The sequence below is a fragment of the Myotis yumanensis genome, unplaced genomic scaffold, assembly GCF_028538775.1.
Source record: "Myotis yumanensis isolate MYYU_CA2020_CCGP unplaced genomic scaffold, mMyoYum1.0.hap1 SCAF_3, whole genome shotgun sequence".
In the NCBI taxonomy this organism is placed as follows: domain Eukaryota; kingdom Metazoa; phylum Chordata; class Mammalia; order Chiroptera; family Vespertilionidae; genus Myotis; species Myotis yumanensis.
The window spans coordinates 164889085-164912580 of NW_027223754.1; the positions used below are offsets into that span (position 1 = coordinate 164889085).

Genomic DNA, 23496 nt, shown 5'->3' on the forward strand with positions numbered 1-23496 from the left:
GAATATTTACTGAGCACTTATGGTGTGCCAGGAAACTTATTATGTGCCAGGAACTGTGCTAAGTTCTTTTTAAAAAAATATTTTTATTGACTTCAGAGAGGAAGGGAGAAGGAGAGAGAGATAGAAACATCAATGATGAGAGAGAATCACCTATTGGTTGCTTCCTGCAGGCCCCCCACTGGGGATGGAGCCCGCAAACCCGGCATGTGCCCTTGACCAGAATGGAAATGGGACCCTTCAGTCCTCAGGCTGACGCTCTATCCACTGAGTCAAGCCGGCTAGGGCTGTGCTAAATTCTTTACATGGATATCTCATTTCTTCCTCTCATCAACTCTGTGAAATAGGTGTGATTATGATTTCCGTGCATAGGCAAGTGAGCAGAGGCACTGATGACTTGTGAAAGGCCACATAACTGGTAACTGGAAGAACCAGGAAGATGAAGCAAATACTCTTGTTTCAACATGTATAAAAGGAATAGAACATGGTGCTAGGAGAGCTTATAGCAAAGGCATGGCTCCAGGCCTCAGAGACCTCCCTGGAAAAGGCAGAAAACAGTTAAGCTGCCTAGAAGGGTGAGTAGAATTTAGCCAGGTGAATAGGCAGTGGGGTCGGGAACTGCAAATGCTAGAGCAGTGGTTCTGAACCTTGGCTGCACATTAGAATCACCTGGGAATCTTTTTTTAAAATCCTGATTTCTGGGCCTCATCCTCCGGAAATTCTGTTTCTTTGTTATGGGGTGGGGCCACAACATTAGTAACAAAGAAACAGAATTTCCGGAGGATGAGGCCCAGAAATCAGGATTTTAAAAAGATTCCCAGCCCTAACCGGTTTGGCTCAGTGGATAGAGCATCAGCCTGCAGACTCAAGGGTCCGGAGTTTGACTATCCCTCTCCCTTCCTCTCTGTGAAAAATCAATAAAATCTATTTAAAAAAAAAAAGATTCCCTGGTGATTCTAATGTGCAGCCAAGGTTGAGAACCACTGTGCTAGAGGGTCTGGAAGTGCAACTTCAGGTGCAAGCAAGGGCCAGGTTAGGGGAGCATTGTTAAGGATTTTGGTCTTTATTGAGGAGGAATGGTTTTAAACAAGAGCGGCTTGAGATTAAAATTGCATTTTTAAAAATGCAAGGTATAAATGCTAGTGAGGGGTAAACAGTTTCATTGGTGGTTTGGATTACAGAATTGGACAAGGGTGGTGCCACTAGGAAGGAGAAAAATAGGCACATCCAAGAAACACATAGAAGTTGCACTCAGTAATTGGATAGGAGTGACAGGAAGGAGGAGAAAGCTGAGCATTTTACACTGCCTCTCCCTCACCCCCAGGTGCAATCATTTAATAAGTCCATTTGATTTCACTAATATTTTTCCCACCTAGCCTCCTTTCATCCCTACTGCCACTGGCCTAATTCAGCTTGCATCCTCTCTGCCTAATAAAGCAAGAATCTTTTTTTAAATTTAAAGTTTACTTTCAATTACAGTTCACATTCAATATTATTTTGTATTAGTTTTGTTGGCAGCAAAAATGGCACCAGGTGGAATCAGACCGGACCTCAGTTCAGCAACCTCCATACTTGAGTTCTCCCTAAGAAAGACTTCAGAGCCAAGACTCAAATACAAGCAAAAGTTTATTTAGAAAGCCACAGCGGTAGAAGTGAGCCGTAAACGAAATGGGCTCAGGAAACAAGTTATCGAGGTAAAAGAAGGGCCCTTGGAGCTTGGGAGAAAGAGAGAAAGGTGAAGATAATGCAGAGGGTGGAGGGGTGGGGAAGAAAGTGGGGATAGAAAAGGCAATGGAGAGGGAGAGCCTGCTGGGCCTTCATCCTCAGGGCTTCCTAGGGTGGGAATTTTAGGGTGAGTTTCAGGGGAGGATCTCAATAGGATATAATCAGCCTTCCAGGCGTGTCCTTTCAGGATGGTGGTCTCCACTGACTGGTTGGCGCCAGGGCAGGGGGTTCATTAGTCAATGCAGCTGATCCTGAGGTCAGCCTGGATGCAGCTTTTCTGGTTTTGTTGCTTTTCTGGGCCTGGAGCTGAAACACAACTGAGGCCCAGATGTTATCCCTCAGGGTAAGAACTTAAGGGAGCTGTTGTGCAAGGGCTAGCATGGGAGTCCCTTGAGGACACTCTTCGGCCTCTTGTTTATCCTCCAAGGATTCTACTGCATTGCCAGTGGGGGGAAGGTCAGGGGAGGATCCACATGACAAGGCCAGCGATATGAAAGGTCAGGGGCTTCTACATCTCATGACCAGCGATGTGCTAGCAGAGGAAAGGTTACCTGGGGATCGAGGTCCTTGTTTTCCCAGTTTTGCCTGTTGCTAGGCACCCAGGACTTTCCATTCTGGTGACTTTCTGTACTTGGCTTATTGCCCTTGTTCTGCTCATGTCTGTCTAACTGCCCACCACAGATCCAGGTGTACAATATAGTGGTTAGACCAGGGGTGGGCAAACTTTTTGACTCGAGGGCCACAATGGGTTCTTAAACTGGACCGGAGGGCCTGAACAAAAGCATGGATGGAGTGTTTGTGTGAACTAATATAATTTCAAAGTAAACATCATTACATAAAAGGGTATGGTCTTTTTTTTTTTAGTTTTATTCATTTCAAATGGCCGGATCCGGGCCCACGGGCCGTAGTTTGCCCACGGCTGGGTTAGACAATGCTATACTTTACAAAGCGACCCCCTGCTGATATTTCCAGTACTCACCTGGCACCATACATAGTTAATACAATATCATTGACTGTATTCCTTATGTTATCCTTTACGTCCCCATGACTATTTTGTAACTACCAATTTGTGCTTCTTAATCCTTTCACCTCCTTCAACCAGTCGTCCAACCTCCCTCCCCTCTGGCAACTGTCAGTCTGTTCTCTGTATCTATGAGTCTGTTTCTATTTTGTTTGTTCCTTTGTTCTTTAGATTCCTCCCTCTTTTTTTAAAAAAAATATTTTATTGATTTTTTTACAGAGAGGAAGGGAGAGGGATAGAGAGTTAGAAACATTGATGAGAGAGAAGCATCGATCAGCTGCCTCCTGCACACCCCCCACTGGGGATGTGCCCGCAACCAAGGTACATGCCCTTGACCGGAATCGAACCCTGGACCTTCCAGTCCCCAGGCCGACGCTCTATCCACTGAGCCAAACCGGCCAGGGCATCCTCCCTCTTTTTTTAAATTGATTTTTTAAAAAACTTTGTTTTTATTGGTTTTTTTCAGAGGGAGAGGGAAGCGGGGGCGGGGGGGGGGCGAGAGAAACATTGATGTGAGAGCAAAACATCGATAGGCTGCCTCCTGCACACCCCCTATCAGGGATCAAGCCCACAACCTGGGCATGTGCCCTGAACGGGAATTGAACTGGCAGCCTTTTGGTACACTGGACTATGCCCAACCAACTAAGCCATACTGGACAAGGCTCCCCTCTTTTTATTTTAATTATTGACACTATTACAGATGCCCTCCACTTTCCCCCCTTTGCCCACCTCAACTCAGACCCCCTTCCCTCCCTCTGGCCTTCACCACTCTGTTGTCTGTGTCCATGGGCTATGCATATATGTTCTTTGGCTATTTTCTCCACCTTCTTTCATTCAGTCCCCAACTCAACCCTCCCCTGTGACAACTGTCAGTCTGTACCATGTATCCATGCCTCTGGTTCTATTTTGTTTGTCAGTTTATATTGCTCTTTAAATTGTACATATAAGTGAAATCATATGGTGTTTGTCTTTCTCTGACTGACCTATTCAATTAGCATAATACCCTCTAGGATCCATCCAGGCTATTGCAAATGGTATGATTTCATTCTTTTTTATGGTCAAGTAATATTCCATTGTATATATGTACCACAACTTTTTTTTACCATGTTCATAATTTATTGTACAAATTGAATATCACATGAGTTGCCATTAGCTTCTGCAGGCATGGAAAAATTAACAGATGAGGTGCAGTTTAGAATCTAGTTATGCTGTTTTCACAGCTGGAGTTAATTTAGACCTTAACTTGAAGATAAAACCAGCAAAACAATGCCTCTATGTGTGGCCAGTAAACAATTCATTCTATCTGTGAGAGTATAAGAGTTGAAATATTTTTGATACCAGTGAAATGGAATTGGGTGACAGTTTCTAAACGTGTCATGACTTCAATCTTGCAAAAAACATGAATTCTGCAGGCTGCATCCTTCAACATATGCAACTACCCCTCGGTTCACCATGTATCACAACTTTTTTTATCCACTAATCTATTGATGAGCACTTGGGTTTACTCCATATCTATGCTAGATGTCCCCTTTGTTTGTTTGTTGTTGTTGTTTTCCCATTGATCTCCTCCACCCTGGACCTGCCCCTCCCAGTCCTTCACCACTCTATTGTCTGTGTCCATGGGCTATGCATATAAGCATATAAGTTCCCCAGTTAATCACTCCCTCTCACACCCCCCACACCCAACTTCCCTCTGAAATTTGTCAGTCTGTTTCATGCTTCTATGTCTCTGGATCTCTTTCGTTCATCAGTTTATTTTGTTCATTAAATTCCCTATATGAGTGAGATCATGTGATACTAATCTTTCTCTGATTGGCTTATTTTGCTTGTCACCTGCATATTGAGCTAAATGTCCCTTCATAGCCCTAAACCTTCATAAATTGTTTGCTTGTATAATTGTTTCATTTATTTGTTAATCCTTACCTGAGGACATTTTTTCCATTGATTTTTAAAAATATATTTTATTGATTTCAGAGAGGAAGGGAGAGGGAGAGATAGCAACATCAATGATGAGAGAGAATCATTGATCGGCTACCTCCTGCACAACCCCTACCTGAGATCGAGCCCGAAACCCAGGCATGTGCCCTTGACAAGAATCGAACCTGGGGAGTCCGCAGGCCGATGCACTATCCACTGAGCCAAACCAGCTAGGGCTCCATTGATTTTTAGAGAGAGTGGAAGGGGGCGGGGGGGGGGGGGTGGGCGGGGGAGAGAAACATTGATGTGAGAGAGAGACACACACATCAATTGGTTTCCCTGACTGGAGCTGGCGATCAAACCTGTAACCCAGATATGTGCCCTTAACTGGGAACCAAACCCCAGACCCCTTTGGTCCTCTGGTCCACTGAGAAAAACAGGCCAGGGCTGCTTGTGTATTTATTAAATATACACATGACTTATTCCTGAGAGGTCACACGATCTTCCCCATTGCCAGGAATTTGCCACCTCTTTCTATCTGGTAAATTCCGATTCACACATCAGGACCAGCTCAGATATCAAGTCTCTGTAGGCTTTTCTAACACTCCCACTTTCAAGATAGGATTAAATGCTTCCTCATCTGTGCTTCTAAAGCACTTTACACAATTCAATCCTAGTGCTTATTTTATTGCATTGCTATAGGTATCTAAGGAGACACAGGCTAATGCAATCGAGTGCTTCTGACCTGAAAGGGTTGTTGGGAAGTTTAAATGGGATAATATATGTACAGTTAATATTTTCTTTTCTTCATCTCTTTCCTAATAATAGCAATAACAATCTGTATTGCAATTTACAAAGTATAAACTTTAATTATTTTTTAAATGTATTTTTATTGATTTCAGAGAGGAAAGGAGAGGGAGAGAGAAATAGAAACATCAATGATAAGAGGGAGTCATTGATCAGCTGCTCCTGCACGCTCCCTACTGAGGATCAAGCCCAAAACCTGGGCACGTGCCCTTGGCCGGAATTGAACCTGGGACCCTTCAGTCTGCAGGCTGATGCTCTATCCACTGAGCCAAACTGAATAAGGCTTCTGTTATGTTTTATACAGTCTCTTGTTTTATCTGGGAATACACCTGTGAGATAGGGATGGTACTATTATTTCTGTTTTATAGTTGCAGAAAGTGAAGTACAGAAGAGGGAAAGAGTGATAATGTAGATGGTTCAGTGGCATGCTTGCCACACAAAAGTGCTCCATCAGTATTTGTTTAAATGGAATCAAGCTTTCTGGTTATAAAATCTATAATCTTTCCATTAAAGCACACTGCTTTTTCTAAGCTGTAACCAGTATTTTTTCAAATTGTGGGTAGCTAATCATATTGACTAATAAATTCAATGAAGTAGGGACAACTAAAATGGGAGGGAAAAAGAGAATAGAAAAGTTCAGAGTACAGGAGAAGCAGAATTCTGTGATACTTGGTGTAATGTAAAATATATTTCTTACCGTGGGTCATGGAAGAAAAGATAGTATGAAAGCCCCATACTAACCCAATGCCAAGTTCAAAATGAACATTTATTAAATGGAATTATAACACTTTCGCTTTGTATATATTTTTGTTTACATGAGCTGTCTCCTTCATTGGTGGTTACTGGAAAGCCGCGATCATATCATATTTATTTTCTCAATTCCTTGCTAGTAGAGTGCTCGTTATGAATTTGGTACACTTAATAAATGGGTGTCAAATTAAAACCTGTATAAATACATCAATAAATGAAGGCATTATACAGATCAATAAATATGGTTGCTAATGACTGCTGTTCTAGTGCCTTCCAGATTTCTTCCTCTTCAACAGCCAGACCCAACACTAAGTTGGTAGTTTCTAAAAACCCTGTCCCTGCCTGGAGTAAACAGTGAGGCCAAGAATTTGTACTCAAGGGTGGGGGTGGGGGGGGGGGCAGGGGGCAGAGGTGGGCTAGAAGGGGTCAATGGGGGGAAAAAGAGGGACATATGTAATACTTTCAACAATAAAGATTAAAACAATTTTTTTCGTAGCCCCACCAGCATGCTCAGTGGTTGAGCTTCCACCTGTGAACCAGGAGGTCACGGTTTGGTTCCCAGTCAGGGCACATGCCCGGGTTGCGGGCTCAACCCCCAGGGTGGGGGCAGCTGATCAATGATTCTTTCTCATCATTGATGTTTCTGTTGCTCTCTTCTTTTCCCTTCCTCTCTGAAATCAATAAAAAAATATTTAAAAAAAATTTGTACTCAGTAACTATCACTTGCCCTTAGTCAACATGGTGTCCTAAATGGCTTCAGGAGAGGCTTGGGCGGGGGAGAGGGGCGGAGGAGCATGGCGTGCAGAAGGGAAAAAACTAAAACTGTTGACCTTAGTAAAAATGGCTGCCGTTGGCTTCTCTCTATGAGAATGCGCATGCTTAAATCTGTCCCCGCCCCCTCCGCGGCCCTGCTGCGCATGCGTCGCAGCGTAGAGGGCCAGCGCGGGAGGAATAAATTTCTCTGTGATTGGTTGGTGGGGGATTTCAAACTAGAGCCGGCGGCGCGGAGCTGCTCTGCCGTTAGGTGCGGCGCAGAGGGAAGCGGAAGGCGACCCAGGTGGGGCCCAGAGACCCGGCCAGGTGGGCTCTGGGGGCTGCGAGGAGAGGTCGGTGTGGCGCTGGATTTGCGGTAGGAGGGAGGGCGTCGGAAGTGGCGAGCCGTGGCCCCCGCCGGTGCCGGTGAGAGGGCGGCACCCACAGCCCCTGCACTGGGACTCCGGCCGGGCGGGAGCCGGAGCGGCCTGGAGGGGTGGCGGCTGGGAGGCGGGGTAGACTTCGCTCCTGCGCCGCGCTCTGTAGACAGCCGAGGCGTCTTTTTGTCAAGGCGGTGGCTTGAACCAGGCCAGGGCCACCTCGAGGGTCCGGCTGCCCCCTAGATAAGAGTTTGGGAGTTTTGGGGGTGGCACCCCCATCCTTCCCGAGGGAGGGACCCTGGTGTGTGAGAGGCCGCGGCGCTGAGCGGGAGAGCCTTCCCGAGGGCGGTCTAGGTAAGCCGGCCGCGCAGTGACTGCCGGTCCTGCCCACCCTGGTTCTTAGTCTCAGTGACCACAAGGCCGTGCGGTTCTCTCTAGAGCAGCGGTTCTCAACCTGTGGGTCGCGACCCCTTTGGGGGTGGAACGACCCTTTCACAGGGGTCGCCTAAGACCATCGGAAAACGCATATAAAATTACATATTGTTTTTGTGATTAATCACTATGCTTTAATTATGTTCACTTTGTAACAACGAAAATACATCCTGCATATCAGATATTTACATTACGATTCATAACAGTAGCAACATTACAGTTATGAAGTAGCAACGAAAATAATTGTATGGTTGGGGATCACCACAACATGAGGAACTGTATTAAAGGGTCGCGGCATTAGGAAGGTTGAGAACCACTACTCTATAGGATTTCATTTGTAGGCGGAAGGTGGGGTGGGTGGGAAGATAAGCCTTTTTTTTTTTTTTTTTTAAAGAAATGTCATTATCATTCTCTTTACTGAAAAGGCGCCTTTCCTATAGCTTAATCATTCAACAATATGAAGTGCAAAATGTAAGTACAAGACAGTCTTACTTGGTTTTAAAGGGCTTGCAGTTTACTTGGGGGTGATAGAACCTAAACAGATAACTGAGTGGTGGATCTAGTAGGCTGGTATACTGTTCAAGGTAATGTGGGCACATTAATTAGTACAGCCCTTTTAGAAAACATTTTGGCAACATTTATCAAGAGCCACAAGAGGTTTTTACTCTCTGTTATAGTAATCCCATCCTTGGAAATCTAAGCAACACGGGCACCCGGAGAAAAGCACTGTCCATGCGATAGTCAAGTCATTTCTTCAATGAATATTTATTAATCATTTGCCAAGTGTCAGGTACTGGACACCGGGGGCTCCGCCATGAACAAAACAGACAAAAATCTCTGCTTTCTTGGAACTTAAACTATTGAGGAGACAGACAATAAACCAAATAAATAAGTTAATATGTATGTTGTTAGATGGAGATAAGTGCTTTGGAGTAAAATAAAGCAGAAAAGTGTTGGAGTTTAAAAGCCTGCAGTTTAAAATAGGGTGGCTAACCCTGGCCGTGTGGTTTAATTGGTTGGAGTGAAATCCCAAACACCAGAAGGTTGTGGGTTTGATTCCTGGTCAGCGCACATACCTAGATTGCGGGTTCCATCCGTAGTTGTGCATACAGGAGGCAACCATCAAAATCAATTAAGCCCGGCTGCTTAACTGAGTGTTGACCTATGAACCAGGAACTCACCGTCAGATTCCTGGGCAGGGCACATGCCAGGATTTCGGGCGATCCCCAGTAGGGGGGATGCAGGAGGCAGCCGATCAATAATTCTCACTCATCATTGATGATTCTCTCTCTCTCTCCCTTCCTCTCTCTGAAATCAATAAAAAACATATTTTTTAAAAAATCAGTTAAGAAAACATATCTTTGGGTAAGGAATAAAATAGGGTGGCTAGGAAAGACCTCACTGAGAAAATGATGTTTGAATAAACACTTGAAGGAGGTAAGGGAGTGACTGCAAGAAGTTCCAGGCAGATGTAACTGAAAACTGGAAATTACCTAAATGTCCAAAGAAGAGAACGGCTAAACAAATAATTGTTCCATCAGCTTTTTGGAACATGATAGAAAAAAAGCAAAACACAAAATTATGTACAATCTGTGATTGTAATTTTTATGAAATTAATTTGAGCATAATGGGCAAAGATTAGATAAGGAGGTACATATAGTTATTTAGGGTGGTGAGGCTTTAGTTTCACTATTAAAAATTAAATTTTTTTGAACATAGAAGATTAACAATATGATGCAGTGTTTTATATTTGCTAAATAAATATTGTAGATAAAGAAGAGATCATTTTGGACTGAAATGGTTAGGGAATGCTTTGGTGAATTGATAAGACTTATACTAGATGTTGAAGAATGGAGCACTTCATAAAGGGAATTCACAGAAGAAAAAAGGAGAACAATATATTGAACTGGTAATAATTTTCTGAAAAATAATTCAACTCGTCCCTTTCTTTGGTTTTCATTCATGTTGGCCCGAGGATGGTCTATTTACTCTTTGTGCAATTGATTTGCTCATAAAAACATTTGTTTTCAAGATATTCCTTCTGCCTGCCAGTTGTATAGAGGCTTTTTGAAAATATATATATTTTTTAATTGATTTCAGAGAGGAAAGGAGAGGGGGAGAGAGAGAGAAATATCAGTGATGAGAGAAAATCATTGATGGGCTGCCTCCTGCAGGCCCCCTACTGGGGATCGAGCCTGCAACTTGGGCATGTGCCCTGGCTGGGAATCGAACCGTGACCTCCTGGTTCATAGGTTGACACTCAACCACTGAGCTACACGGGCCGGGCTGTATAGCGGCTTTTGATATGGTGAAGCAGAAACTGGACATTTGAGGAAAAGAAATGCTTTCATATAAAAGGATTCTATAGTATTGAGACTCTTTTGGGGAATGGTTTTCCTTGGCAGCAGAGAACCTATATTGTTGATTTCTTGGGGATCTCCAGATTTAGTAATGTTTGTGAGAATGTTTTTCATTAAAACTCTTCCTGAAAAATTCAGGCAATCTCCCATTGCTTTGGCTTACAATATTTAACACCCTTGATGCATCTAAAACACATGATGTATAGGTCTCTTAATAATGTTATTTGTAGGGGGAGGAAGAAGAGGATAGAGCCTTTCCCCAGGATACGCTGCAGTAAAGATCTGTAGTAGTCTGTTATTCTGAAGGACAGACGATGTCTGTCTCTTGGCTGGGTGATTGAAATTAAATTGGGGACTCAAAGCAATCACATCAGGCTGAGACTCTTTCCCGGTGATGCACAATTGCTCCCTTAGGGATACTCACAGATTGGGAATCTGTAGCAATGACTTCTCCACCTCTGGGGCTTCTCATCAATAACAGCTGAGATTTTCTAGCACCTTTTTGCTTAAAGTGCTCTACAAACTGATTTCCTTGCTCCACACAGGGATCATTTCAGCTTTCCCAAAAGGCAGCTGCCTCTGTGGTGAAAAGTGACAGCTGTTTTACAGCTGCAAAGCAATGTACTACAATATGACATTGTTTTTGTTTCCTTTCACATTAGTGTATCTCCTAGCTATGGAACTAAATAATAAAGGGGGAGAAATAAAGAAGTACTCATAAGGGTAAAAATGTGACCCAGGAGGAAAATTAAAGCCATTTTCAATGGACATTGAATAGGATGAGTAATTTTTAACTTTTCGAGATACAATTTGGCTGCGATATCATAGTTACCTAGAACTGATGCAAAAAGATATTTAGTCCTCTATAAAAGTTTTTAATTCCTGAGAGTCACTTCTATAGAACTTTAGTAAAAATGAATGATGGTCCCTAGTGTCTAAAGAAAAGAGAATTATATTTTCCTAGTGCTGTTTTTTTTTATTTTATTATTATCCTAAATAAACCTATGTTAGAGGAAAAACTCTTATACAGCCCTAACCAGTTTGGCTCAGTGGATAGAGCGCCGGCCTGCGGACTCAAGGGTCCCAGGTTCAATTCTGGTCAAGGGCATGTACCTTGGTTTTGGGCACATACCCAGTGGGGAGTGTGCAGGAGGCAGCTGATCGATGTTTCTCTCTCATCAATGTTTCTAACTCTCTATCCCTCTCCCTTTCTCTCTGTAAAAAAAATCAATAAAATATATTTAAAAAACAAAACAAAAGACCTCTTGTACACTATAAGCCTCATTTAGAACAGCTTGTTTAAAAACGAGCCTAGATCAGTGGATAGAACATCGGCCTGCGGACTGGAAGGTCCCAGGTTCGATTCCGGTCAAGGGCATGTGCCTTGGTTGTGGGCACATCCCCAGTGGGAGATGTGCAGGAGGCAGCTGATCGATGTTTCTCTCTCATCGATGTTTCTAACTCTCTATTTCTCTCCCTTTCTCTCTGTAAAAAATCAATAAAAAATATTTAAAAAAAAAAAAAAAAAAAAAAAAAAAAAAAAAAAAAACGAGCCTAGAACTGGTCAGATTTTGCTATCCCCCATTCTTCTTGGTCTGGGGTCCAGCTATAATTTTGTAATTACTGTTCTATAGTGTAAATAACTGTCAGACCAAAGCAAAAACAAAAATTTCATATGTACTATAATAATACCCTGTATTTTTATGATAAGGTTCAATTTATACATTTATACAACTTTTATTTATTTTTATTGATTTCAGAGAGAAAGGGAGAGGGAGAGGAGATAGAAACATCAATAATGAGAGAGAATCATTGATCAGCTGCCTCCTGCAGGCCTCCCATTGGGGATCCAGCCCGTAACCTGGGCATGTGCCCGGACCTCCTGGTTCATAGGCTGAAGCTCAACCATAGAGCCACACTGCCTAGGCTATACATTATAAAACTTTTAACAACATTAATTGATAATATTCTGTGAGGTAACTAGGACAAGTATTAGTGTTCCTATTTATAGATATGTCTCAGAAATTAAGTGACTCACCCAAAGTTATACTACTGGTAAATAGAAGAACTAAGAATTTATCCCAGGGCTTTGCCCTGCCCCCTTTTAACATAAAAAAAAAAAAATCTATATTACACGTAGAATGGATGTTCTACGTTGATGTTCATGTAGAATGGAAATTCTTTTGACAATAGAGTGATGACTGGGTGTGTATGTATGTATGTATGTGTGTGTGTGTTCTCTGACTTTTGTCAATATTTTTAAACTAGAGGCCCGGTGCACAAAAATTTGTGCATGGGGGGGGGGGTCCCTCAGCTCGGCCTATGCCCTCTCGCAGTCTGGGACCCTTCAGGGAATGACCACCTGCTGGCTTAGGCCCGCTCCCTGAGGGATTGGGCCTAAGATGGCAATCAGACATCCCTCTGGCAGCCCGGCAGCCCTCGGGGGATGTCCACTTACCAGTGGGGAGCAGGCCTAAACTGCAGTAGGACATCCTTAGCGCTGCTGAGGAGGCAGGAGAGGTTCCCACCACCACCGCTGTACTGGCAGCCATCAGCTTGGCTTGTGGCTGAGCAGAGCTCCTCCCATGTGAGAGCGCACTGACCACCAGGGGGCAGCTCCTGCATTGAGCGTCTGCTCCCTGGTGGTCAGTATGTGTCATAGTGACCAGTCATTCCCAGTCCTTCTGTTAAGGTCAGTTTGCATATTACCCTTTTACTATATAGGATAGAGGCCTGGTGCACGGGTGGGGGCCGGCTGGTTTGCCCTGAAGGGTGTCCCAGATCAGGGTGGGGGTCCCGCTTGGGTGCCTGGCCAGCCTGGATGAGGGGATGATGGCTGTTTGCAGCTGGTCACACCCCCTTCGGGGAGAGGGTCCCCACTGGGGTGCCTGGCCAGTCTGGGTGAGGGGCTGAGGGCCGTTTTCAGGCTGGCGGGTGACTGAAGCTCCCAACCTCTCTCTCTTTTTTTTTTATTTTTTTATTCTGGGATTTATTTACCTTCTATGGCTGTCACTGGAACTGAGAGCCGGCTTTAGCTCTGAGGCTCGGCTCCAGCTCTGAGACCTCAGCTGCTGAAAGCAGGTATCTGGGTTTGTTTGGCTTCTATAATTGAAACACTGTTGCAGCTCCAGCTCCGAGGCTGGCTGGCTAAAAGCAGGTTTCTGGGGTTTGTTTAGCTTCTATAATTGCAACATTGTTTCTTAGAGTGCAGCTCAGAGGCCGGCAGCGGCAGGCAGGGAACCTTGGCTTCCTCCATCACTGGAGCAAGCAAGCCTCCTGTTCCCTTCAGCTGCCGGGCTGCTGGCCGCCATCTTGGTTGGCAGTTAATTTGCATATCACCCTGATTAGCCAATGGGAAGCGTGTCAGAGGTACGGTTAATTACCATGTTTGTCTATTATTAGATAGGATACTGAGTGTACGTACAATAGTGCCAAATGTAAGGTTTCTGTTCTTGAATTTACAGTTTACCTGGGATGGGACATACATGCTAAAGTGCAAGGTATATGTGTCTGAGTGCCAATTAAGTAAAGCATTGGGGGAAAGATCAGGTGAAGTGAGTGATGATGACCTGCATGTGATGAGAGGATGGTTATAATACACATGAGAGAAGAATGCACAGGTTTGGTGATTATACTTATAAGGAAGGAACTAACTTTAGGTGATTCTGAGATTTGGAACTGAGTGACTGGGAGAATGATAAAATAAGGAATCAAAATTGGGAGTCAGTAGGATAGGGTAGGTCAGTGGATAGGGTAATTGATAATAAAGTCAAGCCTATACCGCATGGTACTGTACTGAATACTATAGGCAGTTGTAACACAATGGTAACTATTTGTATATCTAAACAGAAAAGTTACAGTAAAAGTGTGGTGTAAAAGATAAAAATGGTACACCCATATAGGGCACTTATCATGAATGGAGCTCGCAGAACTGGAAGTTGCTCTGGGTGAGTCAGTGAGTGGGTGAATGTGAGGGCTTAGGACATTACTATACACTACTGTAGACTTTATAAGCACGGGGCTACAGTAAATTTATAAATTTTTTTCTTCAATAATCTTAGCTTACTGTAATGTAACTTTTTTTTTTTTACTTTATGTATATGAGGGTATAAGATTGAATACTATCTCAGAATCAAGCCCAACATCTGGGGCTCCCAAGCAAATTGATAGCTGCTGAGTTGGCATTAGGAGAGAGGGTAGGGCTGGTGAGATAAATGAGTGAGTAGCCTGTAGAGATGTAATGATTAAAGTGGAATAGTTCGATACATTTTTTAAGAGGTTGGAGGATTGAACTAAAGGAATGTCTGGTGTTGAGAGAGAAGAATAGAGAAAAATTCATAATCAAACTATTTGTAAAACTAGAATTCTAAATCCAGAGACTATGATAGTCTGACAGAGTTAGGGTTACCTCTGCTGTTTTACAATACAGTGGGGCCTTGACTTACGAGTTTAATTCGTTCCGTGACGGAGCTCGTAACTCAAATTACTCGTATGTCAAATCAAAAAGTGAACGAGTGAGACACGTGATGCTGGGCTGATGTTGTGGCGTTCACTTTGACGTTCGCTGCGCCAACTAGCGGTGGGGTGTCTGAAGCTGGCTCGTAACCCGAATTTTAGCTCGCAACTCAAAGCAAAAAAGCGGCCGAGAGACGGCTCGTATCTCGAAAAACTCGTTAGTCGGGACACTCGTAAGTCAAGGCCCCACTGTACAGCACTGGAAGTACAGTTAAACAACTATTTCCTAGGCCAGTGGTCAGCAAACTCATTAGTCAACAGAGCCAAATATCAACAGTACAACGATTGAAATTTCTTTTGAGAGCCAAATTTTTTAAACTTAAACTTTATAGGTAGGTACATTGTTACTAACCTACCTGTATAGTTTAAGTACTGTTGATATTTGGCACCTCCCCCGCGCTGCGTATCCCGCAGCCCGGCCCACCTGCACCATGTCTCACGTCTCCCCTTGCCCGGCCGACCAACACCCCCCACTTCTTCTAACACCACTTCTTCAAAATAGACTAGCCCAGGCCGAAAACCAACTTCTGCGCCTGGGCCACAAAGTTTCAATCGCACTGTACGTGTGCGCCCGCACGTGGTATTTTGTGGAAGAGCCATACTCAAGGGGCCAAAGAGCCGCATGTGACTTGTGAGCCGCAGTTTGCCAACCACTGTACCTAGGCACTAGGCATCGTATTAGGAGAACAGTGTAGACTGAGGTAGTTTTATGAGATAACAGTTACTATGATGAGGAGATGTCCCTAGGTAGGTTCTCTGTGTCCTTAGAGACTTTTCAGGAATTAGGTTGTGTTTTTAAGAGAGTACCTCCTCTAAACCCTTGCTCTAGGAAGTGATATGCATAAAAAAAAAAACATAGGAAAGAAGAATAATGGACTAGAGGAACTTGAGAAAATGTGAGGATTTCTTATAAAGGAGCAAAAGATCAGGTTATTGTATTGTCATTTAAGACATAAAAACTTACTGAAAAAAATTTTTTTTAACAACCAGTTTTTAGTACCCTAGTTGAACTGTGAAATACTCCTTTTTTGCATTCTTGGTCAGTTTTCCTAGGTGCTGAGCTTATAGTCCCAGAATATACAGATGAATGCTGAAATGATAGAAATCAATATCCCATATTAAAAGTGATCAGTATCTTCCATTTTTACAGGGAGCCAAAGGAAATCATTTGAGTAGGGTCCTGAATGCCCTATTCTTGCTTCTTTCCCGTAGCATTTGAATGTATTTGCCTGTTTTGTCATATTGTTAAATCCTTGGGCTTCTCCATGACTTCCGATATCTTCCTGCCAGTTTCAATGCTATTATTTTAGTTTTGTTCTTAGTTTAGAGAAAGATCTTTGTAATAAATTTGTTGGTCTGGTTGCTTAGCAGCTAGCTGTGATCATGTAGCTTGGAACAGATACATTGCCATTTGAAAATCTTGGTTTCCAGCCCTAGTTCAGGTATATATTGCATCCAAGCTTGGAATTGAAAGCTTTTTTACTATTAGAGCAATCATCATACAAAGTACAAATGAATAATTCTGTAGCATTTAATAGAAAATATCTTTATATATTCTTTTGTTCTTTGTGGTTTTCTTTTTCTTTCTTGCCCTCATAGCATATGGCATAATCTTATAAACATTATAAAATCGCTAAACCTTCATAAAAGAGTTCTTCAAATTTTATTTAGAGTATGAAATAAGGACCTGGACTAGAATGTTGAAGAGGTAATTAGATGAAACATAATAATCCTTTAATGGTATTTCTTAAGACGTTCAGCTTTTATATGAATTTTGATTTTTTTTATTTTCTTGATTGTTTATGTAATATCTAGTTGATGTCTTTCTGGACTGTTAAATGAAGAGCTTATTTTCTCAAAGTGTTCCCAGTTAAAGTCTATTTGGAGCAGAACTGCTAGTAAGGACACCATTCTAATGTAATATCAGCAGGTCTTTGGGGGAAATACCAAGCCTGAAATTCACCATACTGAACACAGTAGCAAATGATTTTTCCTTTGCCCTTCTAACTGTGAAGGTGGTGTATTGTCTCCTTGATGCCAGAATGTGGTATAACATAAGCTTTTGCCTATACTTAGTATAAATTTATTAGACATAGTCCCTGCACGCAGTCTAGCAGAGAGCCCTGCATTACAGAAATAATTCTTGTGCTGCTGAGCTGGCGATTTCCCCACTTAATCACTTGTGTGACGTCATCTGTGCTGTTGGTAGGAAATATGCTGACCATGTCCTGCGTTTTAAAAGGCAGATGCAACAGGGGTACTAGCTAAAAATGAAATTAAAAATAAACCTTTAAGTTATCTTGAGGGTCTTAAGTGTCCAGAAGGATTAAAGTGGTAGAAGTGTTATTAATCAATATGCTTGACTAAGAACCACATTTTGTATTTGGTCACCTAGTAATCAACAGACATGCTTGTCCCTAATTGCTTTCCTCTCAGCTCTGTGGTGATTGCAGAGTGGAGGAAAAGCAGTAGGCAGGAAGAGGGTATTATAATCAGAGGTCTGAAATGCTGTTCTTATTTTCAAATGAGTATTAAACATTCCAACTTTGTTTTTATAATAAGGATTACACAAATTGTTGACTTGTGATTCTTATAATGGTAGCTACAAATAGAAGAGACCAGATGTTAGTCACTGATGACTGTACTGGATTGCAACTGAATCTTTTGTCTGGGGGAGAAGGCAGGACCCCTAATGTATATTTGATTTCTTGGCAGAAAGATGGAGACTACAATGCTGAATTTGCGGAATCTGTTTGAGCAGCTTGTACGCCGGGTGGAGATTCTCAGTGAAGGAAATGAACTCCGTAAGTCATTCTGAGTTGGCCTGTGTGAAGAGAGAAAGCATTTCAGACTTGGGTTTTCTACAGCGCTGAACAGTACCTTCCAATCTGAAACTTGTTTTTTATTTGGGTTTCCTAAAAAGAAAGTGATGGTCACTTATCCATGGTTAAAGCTTAGTGGACACTTATTCTAAATGGTCACTTTTTCTGTAGTTCTTAAATGGGTTTTATCCAGACTTTTTTTCTACTAAGTAGTTGCCAGTTTCATTTTTGTACCATGAACTGGGCAAAATCTGAATTTTCAAAGATGTTGCTTTTTTTCTTTAGAGAGTAGTTGTCTACATTTTTTATCCTGGGCTTTCCCTGTGTTCTAAAGAACATTTTCAATTGAAGAAGAGAAAAATGTTACAACCTTTTTGGAGTAATTATTCATCTGCTTTTACCTACTTCATGTATTTGATGTTTAGTAATAAAGGGTTGAGATTGGGTAGAGAGCTAGGGAAAAAAAAGAGGTGGTAATAAAACAGTCATCTGTGAAGCAGATTAGTGAGAAAGGAAGGTGGGGCTGGTAGCACAGACTTAAGTGATCTGGAAATATGCTATACCAGCTTCTCTTTGTGTTGCCATCCTCTCCTATTTCAGATTTTTATTGATACTTAATTTAGTAAGTGTTGCTCTTAAGTCAGCCTCATTGCTAAAAAGTAATGTAGCCCTGACCGGTTTGGCTCAGTGATAGAGCGTCGGCCTGTGGACTGAAGGGTCCTGGGTTTGATTCCGGTCAAGGGCATGTACCTTGGTTGCAGGTATTTCCCCAGTAGGGAGTGTGCAGGAGACAGCTGATCGATGTTTCTCTCTCATCGATGTTTCTAACTCTCCCTCTCCCTTCCTCTCTGTAAAAAAAAAAAAAAAAGTAATAAAATAAAATAAAAATATATATAAAGTAATGTAAGAACTATGTCTTAAACTTAAAAAAAATCCCTACTGTATTTAGTAATGACATCTTGCTTATGCCATTCAATATTTCCTTCAATTTGATTGATGTTTTTAATAGCTCTTATCCACTTACAGGCCTTTCAAAACAACATTCTATTTTCTCTCCCTAATAGCTGTTACATGACCCTATCATCTGGTACCAGCTCAGTAACCATGATGGCATACTAATTAGGCTTCTTTTTGAGATCACATCATCTCAGAAGATAGATAACTTTGGAGTCTAGTGGGGAGGAGTATTGAATAGACCTTAAAATTCAGGTTCATTCAGCAGATATTTAGTGAGAACCTATCACAACCTCTAGCACATGTTGAGTTGAGGGAAAGGGGTGACTAAATGGCTTAATGGAGAAAAGTAGGGTTTGAGTTGAGCCTTATATGTAGGGTAGGATCCCAACAGACAGAGATGAAATAGGGCATTTAGGGTCAGGGGAACAGCTTGAATGGAGGCAAGAGGGTGTGGGTTGGTGGGAATAGGAGTAAGGTGCAGTGACATACTCAGAGCTGTACTTTTGGAAGATTACCCTGGCAGAGGTGGAGGCTGGGAGAATGATAAGACATGGTTGCCATTGCTCAGGAAAGCCAACGGGAGTCCTAACTGGGATGGTGTGAAGATGGAAATAAGGGGAAATGGGTAGAAGAGATTGTGAGAATAAGATCTCTAGGAGGAGGCAGCTGGTAGATGTGGGGGCAGAGAGAGGAATCTGAAGTTTGAAGTCTCAATAACTATGCTGACTTTTAATAGTTATTTCTGTGTCTCTTTATCTGTAAAATATGAATTTAAATGTCTGTCTTTGTGGGAGTTCTGTGAAGATTGGGGATAAAATGAGATACTAGTTGTGAAAATACTTTGGAAGTAGTTATACCAAGAATATGCAAGGTATTTATTTTTACAGATACCCTTATTTTATAAGCAAATTTATACCTTCCCATTGATTTATGTTATAAAAAAGAGGTATGTTTTGTCTCCCTCTTAAATCCCTAACTTGGAATGTTGACTCTTGAGGAACTGAAGTGGCTCAGTGTTTTCTAGACTGTAGAATCTCTTTTCTTCAACCACCCTAGTCTCTGTCCTTTTCTTTGACACTAGGAATTCCTCCCATGCCCAGGCATCCCAACTCTTTATTCTTGAGTTTCATCATAACTTCATTCTTCTTTCTCCTTATTGTGTAGTCTTTTTTTTTAAAGCTAAGTCCAAGGTTATTGAAAGATCAGAGTGAAGGTTAATATTCAGATAAAATGACTTTAATGGCCTATGTATTTTGTTATCTTTGTTTTCCCCAGTCACCATGATTTTTATCTTTATTTTATTATGAACTGCCTGAATTCTTTTTAAAAAAAATATATATTTATTGATTTCAGAGAAGAAGGGAGAAGGAGAGAGAGAAACATCAATGATGAGAGAGAATCATTGATTGGCTGCCTCCAGCATGCCCCACACTAGGGTTTGAGCTCACAACCCAGGCATGTGCTCTGACGGGGAATCGAACGGTTACCCCCTGGTTCATAGGTTGATGCTCAACCACTGAGCCACACCAGCTGGGCTGCCTGAATTTTTTGATGTTGTTGGTGTGTAAATTAGGAATAAACATAACAGTATTTATTAGGTGCCTATTGTATTCCAGTACCATACTAGGTTTGTGCTATGCTATACAGTAGGCGATACTGAAGTGTATGTGATGTGGTACCTGTCTTCAAGAAGATTATGGTATTTAAGTTTCAGAGACAGGATTCTTTCTCATGAAACGAAGACAGTACAAGTATCAGAATATATGCTTGTGGGAAGTCGAGAAAAATTTAATGTGGAGCAAACAAATTAGGAAAGAGCAGATGGGACTAGAAAAATGGGTAAATAAAGAAGAATAGGTAGGGCATTTCATTTGGAGTGCATAGCTTGATCACAAATGAGAAGGCAGAAAGGAGCATGGGTCTGTTCTGAGGGCAGGGATAAACTGGGTTAGTTAGGAAGAGGGTGTTGTGTGTTCTAAAAACTTAGTTTTTTTTATTTATTTATTAATTTATTACTTTATTATTAGATTGGTAAGGTGGGCTTGGATCCCTGGAATTTAAATTTGATCTGAACAGCAATTCTTCATTTATTCATTCATTCAATAAATATTTATTTATTTATTTTTTTAAAATATATTTTATTGATTTCTTACAGAGAGGAAGGGAGAGAGATAGAGAGTTAGAAACATCGATGAGAGAGAAACATCGATCAGCTGCCTCCTGCACATCTCCCACTGGGGATGTGCCCACAACCCAGGTACATGCCCTTGACCGGAATCGAACCCGGAACCCTTCAGTCCGCAGGCCGACGCTCCATCCACTGAGCCAAACCGGTTTCGGCCATTCAATAAATATTTAAATGCCTACTATGTGGTAGGCAAAGTGCTAGGCACTAGTGATAAAAGAGCAAAAGAGACACGGGGTCATTGCCCTTAAGAAGCTTCAAGGACCCTCACTGGTTTGGCTCAGTGGATAGAGCATTGGCCTGTGGACTGAAGGGTCCCGGGTTCAATTCTGGTCAAGGGCACATGCCGGGGTTGCGGGCTCGATCCCCAGTAGGTGGGGTGCTGGAGGCAGCCAATCATTGATTCTTTCTCATCATTGATGTTTCTATCTCTTTTTCCCTCTCCCTTCTTCTCTGAAATCAATAAAAATATATTTAAAAAATAAAAAGAAGAATCTTTGAGAACAGTAGGTAAGATAAAGGGCCCAATAACAAAGGTCCCAAGAGGAGTGAACTGAGAAGAGATTTCTGAATTGCTTTAATCTGTTTGCTGAATTATGAACCAAACCCTAATTTTTTTTTTTAATGAATCAAAGATTATCCTCAATTTGTTTTAAGGAAATTTCTCTTTTCCTTTCTCCTTTTTGTTAATTGAATTTAATATGTCCTTGTTTTTTTTAAGGAGATAGTTTGAATTTAATAAATCATTTGAATGTGTACTTCATGACAGGCTGGTATGAAGTCGAATTGTGATTCACAAACTGGGGGAGAAAAGGCCATGTTTGTTGATCTCCTCCAACATCAGAATTTTTCCCTGTCTGTGGTCTAAAGGGCCTTTTTGACCCTTTATAACAAACTTAGTTTATAACAGAATTGTACTTAACAGTAATAACTTGGCCTGGCTGGAGTGACTCAGTTGGTTGAGTGTTCTGTGCACTGAAAGGTTGCTGGTTCGATTCCTGGTCAGGCACATACCTGGGTTGTGGGTTTGATCCCTCAGTTGGGGTGTATAGGGAAGGCAGTTGATCGATGTTTCTCTCTCTCTCTCTCTCTCTCTCTCCCTCTCCCCCTCTCCCTTTTCCCCCTACCCCCTTCCTCTCTCTAAGCATGTCCTCAGGGGAGGATTAAAAAAAAAGGTAATCAGTCATGTATGCACATGTTATGGTTTTGGTCTAACAAACTAAGTTGAACCAGTAGTAATTTAATAATTTGTACTATTAAAATAGGAACTTTTCCCTTGAAATTGATACTTTATTTGGAGTGCCATTGCAATGAGACCTGTAATGTATGTCAATTAACAATGAACAAGAATTAAGACCTAAATTTTATTTATTAATTTATTACTTATTTTTATTAATTTTTTAAATCTTTATTGTTGGAAATATTACATATGTTCCCTGTTTTTCCCCTATTCACCCCTTCTAGTCTGCTCTGCCTCCCACCCCAGGTCTTTACCACCCTGTTGTCTGTGTCCATGGGTTATGCATATATGCATACAAGTTCTTCGGTTGATCATTTCATTATTTTTAGTTTTTAAAATATTTTAATTGATTTTTAGAGAGAGTGATAGGGAGAGAGAGAGAGAGAGAAACATCGATGTTGAGAGTGAAACACTGACATGGCTGCCTCCCGCACACCTCCTACCTGGGATCAAGCTTGCAGCCTGGGCATGTGTCTTGACCAGAATTGAACCAGCACCCAAACAACAGAGCCACACTGGCCAGGGCTAAAAACCAAAATTTAATAAGACTTATTAAGGAATATCTCAAAAAAGGGGACATATGTAATACTTTCAACAATAAAGAATTATAGAAAGAAAAAAAAGGAATATCCCAAAGAATAAACAAACCAGCAAAATTAGGTCAAATGGAAATCTTTTTGTTCTCAATTTGTTTTTTAATTTCTTAAATATTTGTGTGTGTATGTACAGCTACATTTAGAAACATTTAATTGACCACAGAGTGGAGGTAGAAAGTTTTTAGACTGTAGTTGAAAAGTGTGTTTCTTATTCTTTATTTTTTGAAATTGAAGTATTACATACATCAGGAAAATACACAAATCATAAGTGTACTACTTAATGATTACCAGAGTGAACATGGCTAAGAACCAGCTTTGGGGTTTTTTTTGCGTGTGTTTTTTTAAAATATGTTTTTATTGAGTTTTAGAAAGAGGAAGGAAGAGGGATAGAGAGATAGAAACATTGATGAGAGAGGAACATCATCGATCAGTTGCCTCCTGCATACACTCCTACTGGGAATCGAGCCCACAGCTCGGGCATGTGTCCTGACCTGGGAATCAGTGATCTCTTGGTTCCTGGGTCAATGATCAATTATTGAGCCATACAGGCTGGGCTCGTTTTTAATTTTCTTCCTTGTGAATCTATAGTGTTGAAACTGTTAAATTTATAAAAGGATATATTGTTGTTTTCTTTAAATTAAGCAGGAAAATTAGCCCTTAATAATGTTCCAAATTATTAACTAAACCAGCATATCTTTTAAAACCATTTGAATTGTAATAATATATATATTATTATATACATAATAATAATAATATATGCATGCATATATACATATATATATTTGGTCTTTGTTATTTGCATTGTCTAAGATAACTAGATCATACTATCTTGTTTTGCTAAAATCTTTTGTTGGCTAAAAACTATAGTTTCCTTATTTGTAAGACTTGATTTCTATAGATTGAATTGGTAGCCTAATTTTAATTTGTAAGTTTGAAATTTAGTCAAATTATTAAAATTGTTTTAAAAGGAGACTATATTGTTTCTGTGCTCTTAAGTTAAATTCAAATAGGAAAAGTGCTCCTACTACCTAAAAATCTG

General features: G+C 41.3%; 1 protein-coding gene across 4 annotated transcripts in view; it reads left to right on the forward strand.

Annotated features, from left to right (window-relative positions):
- The first annotated feature begins 7200 nt into the window (after positions 1 to 7200).
- Positions 7201 to 23496, forward strand: part of RACGAP1 (Rac GTPase activating protein 1) — a 31790-nt gene continuing 15494 nt past the window's right edge. Inside the window, exons 1-2 of one of the 4 annotated variants that reach the window (XM_070407767.1) lie at positions 7201 to 7297; positions 17373 to 17461. In XM_070407767.1, the coding sequence (XP_070263868.1) occupies positions 17377 to 17461 (85 nt within the window). In that variant the 5' untranslated portion in view covers positions 7201 to 7297; positions 17373 to 17376. Of the gene's footprint in view, positions 7347 to 17372; positions 17462 to 23496 lie in introns of all 4 variants that reach the window. The other 3 variants (XM_070407766.1, XM_070407768.1, XM_070407769.1) reach the window with 3 other exon arrangements.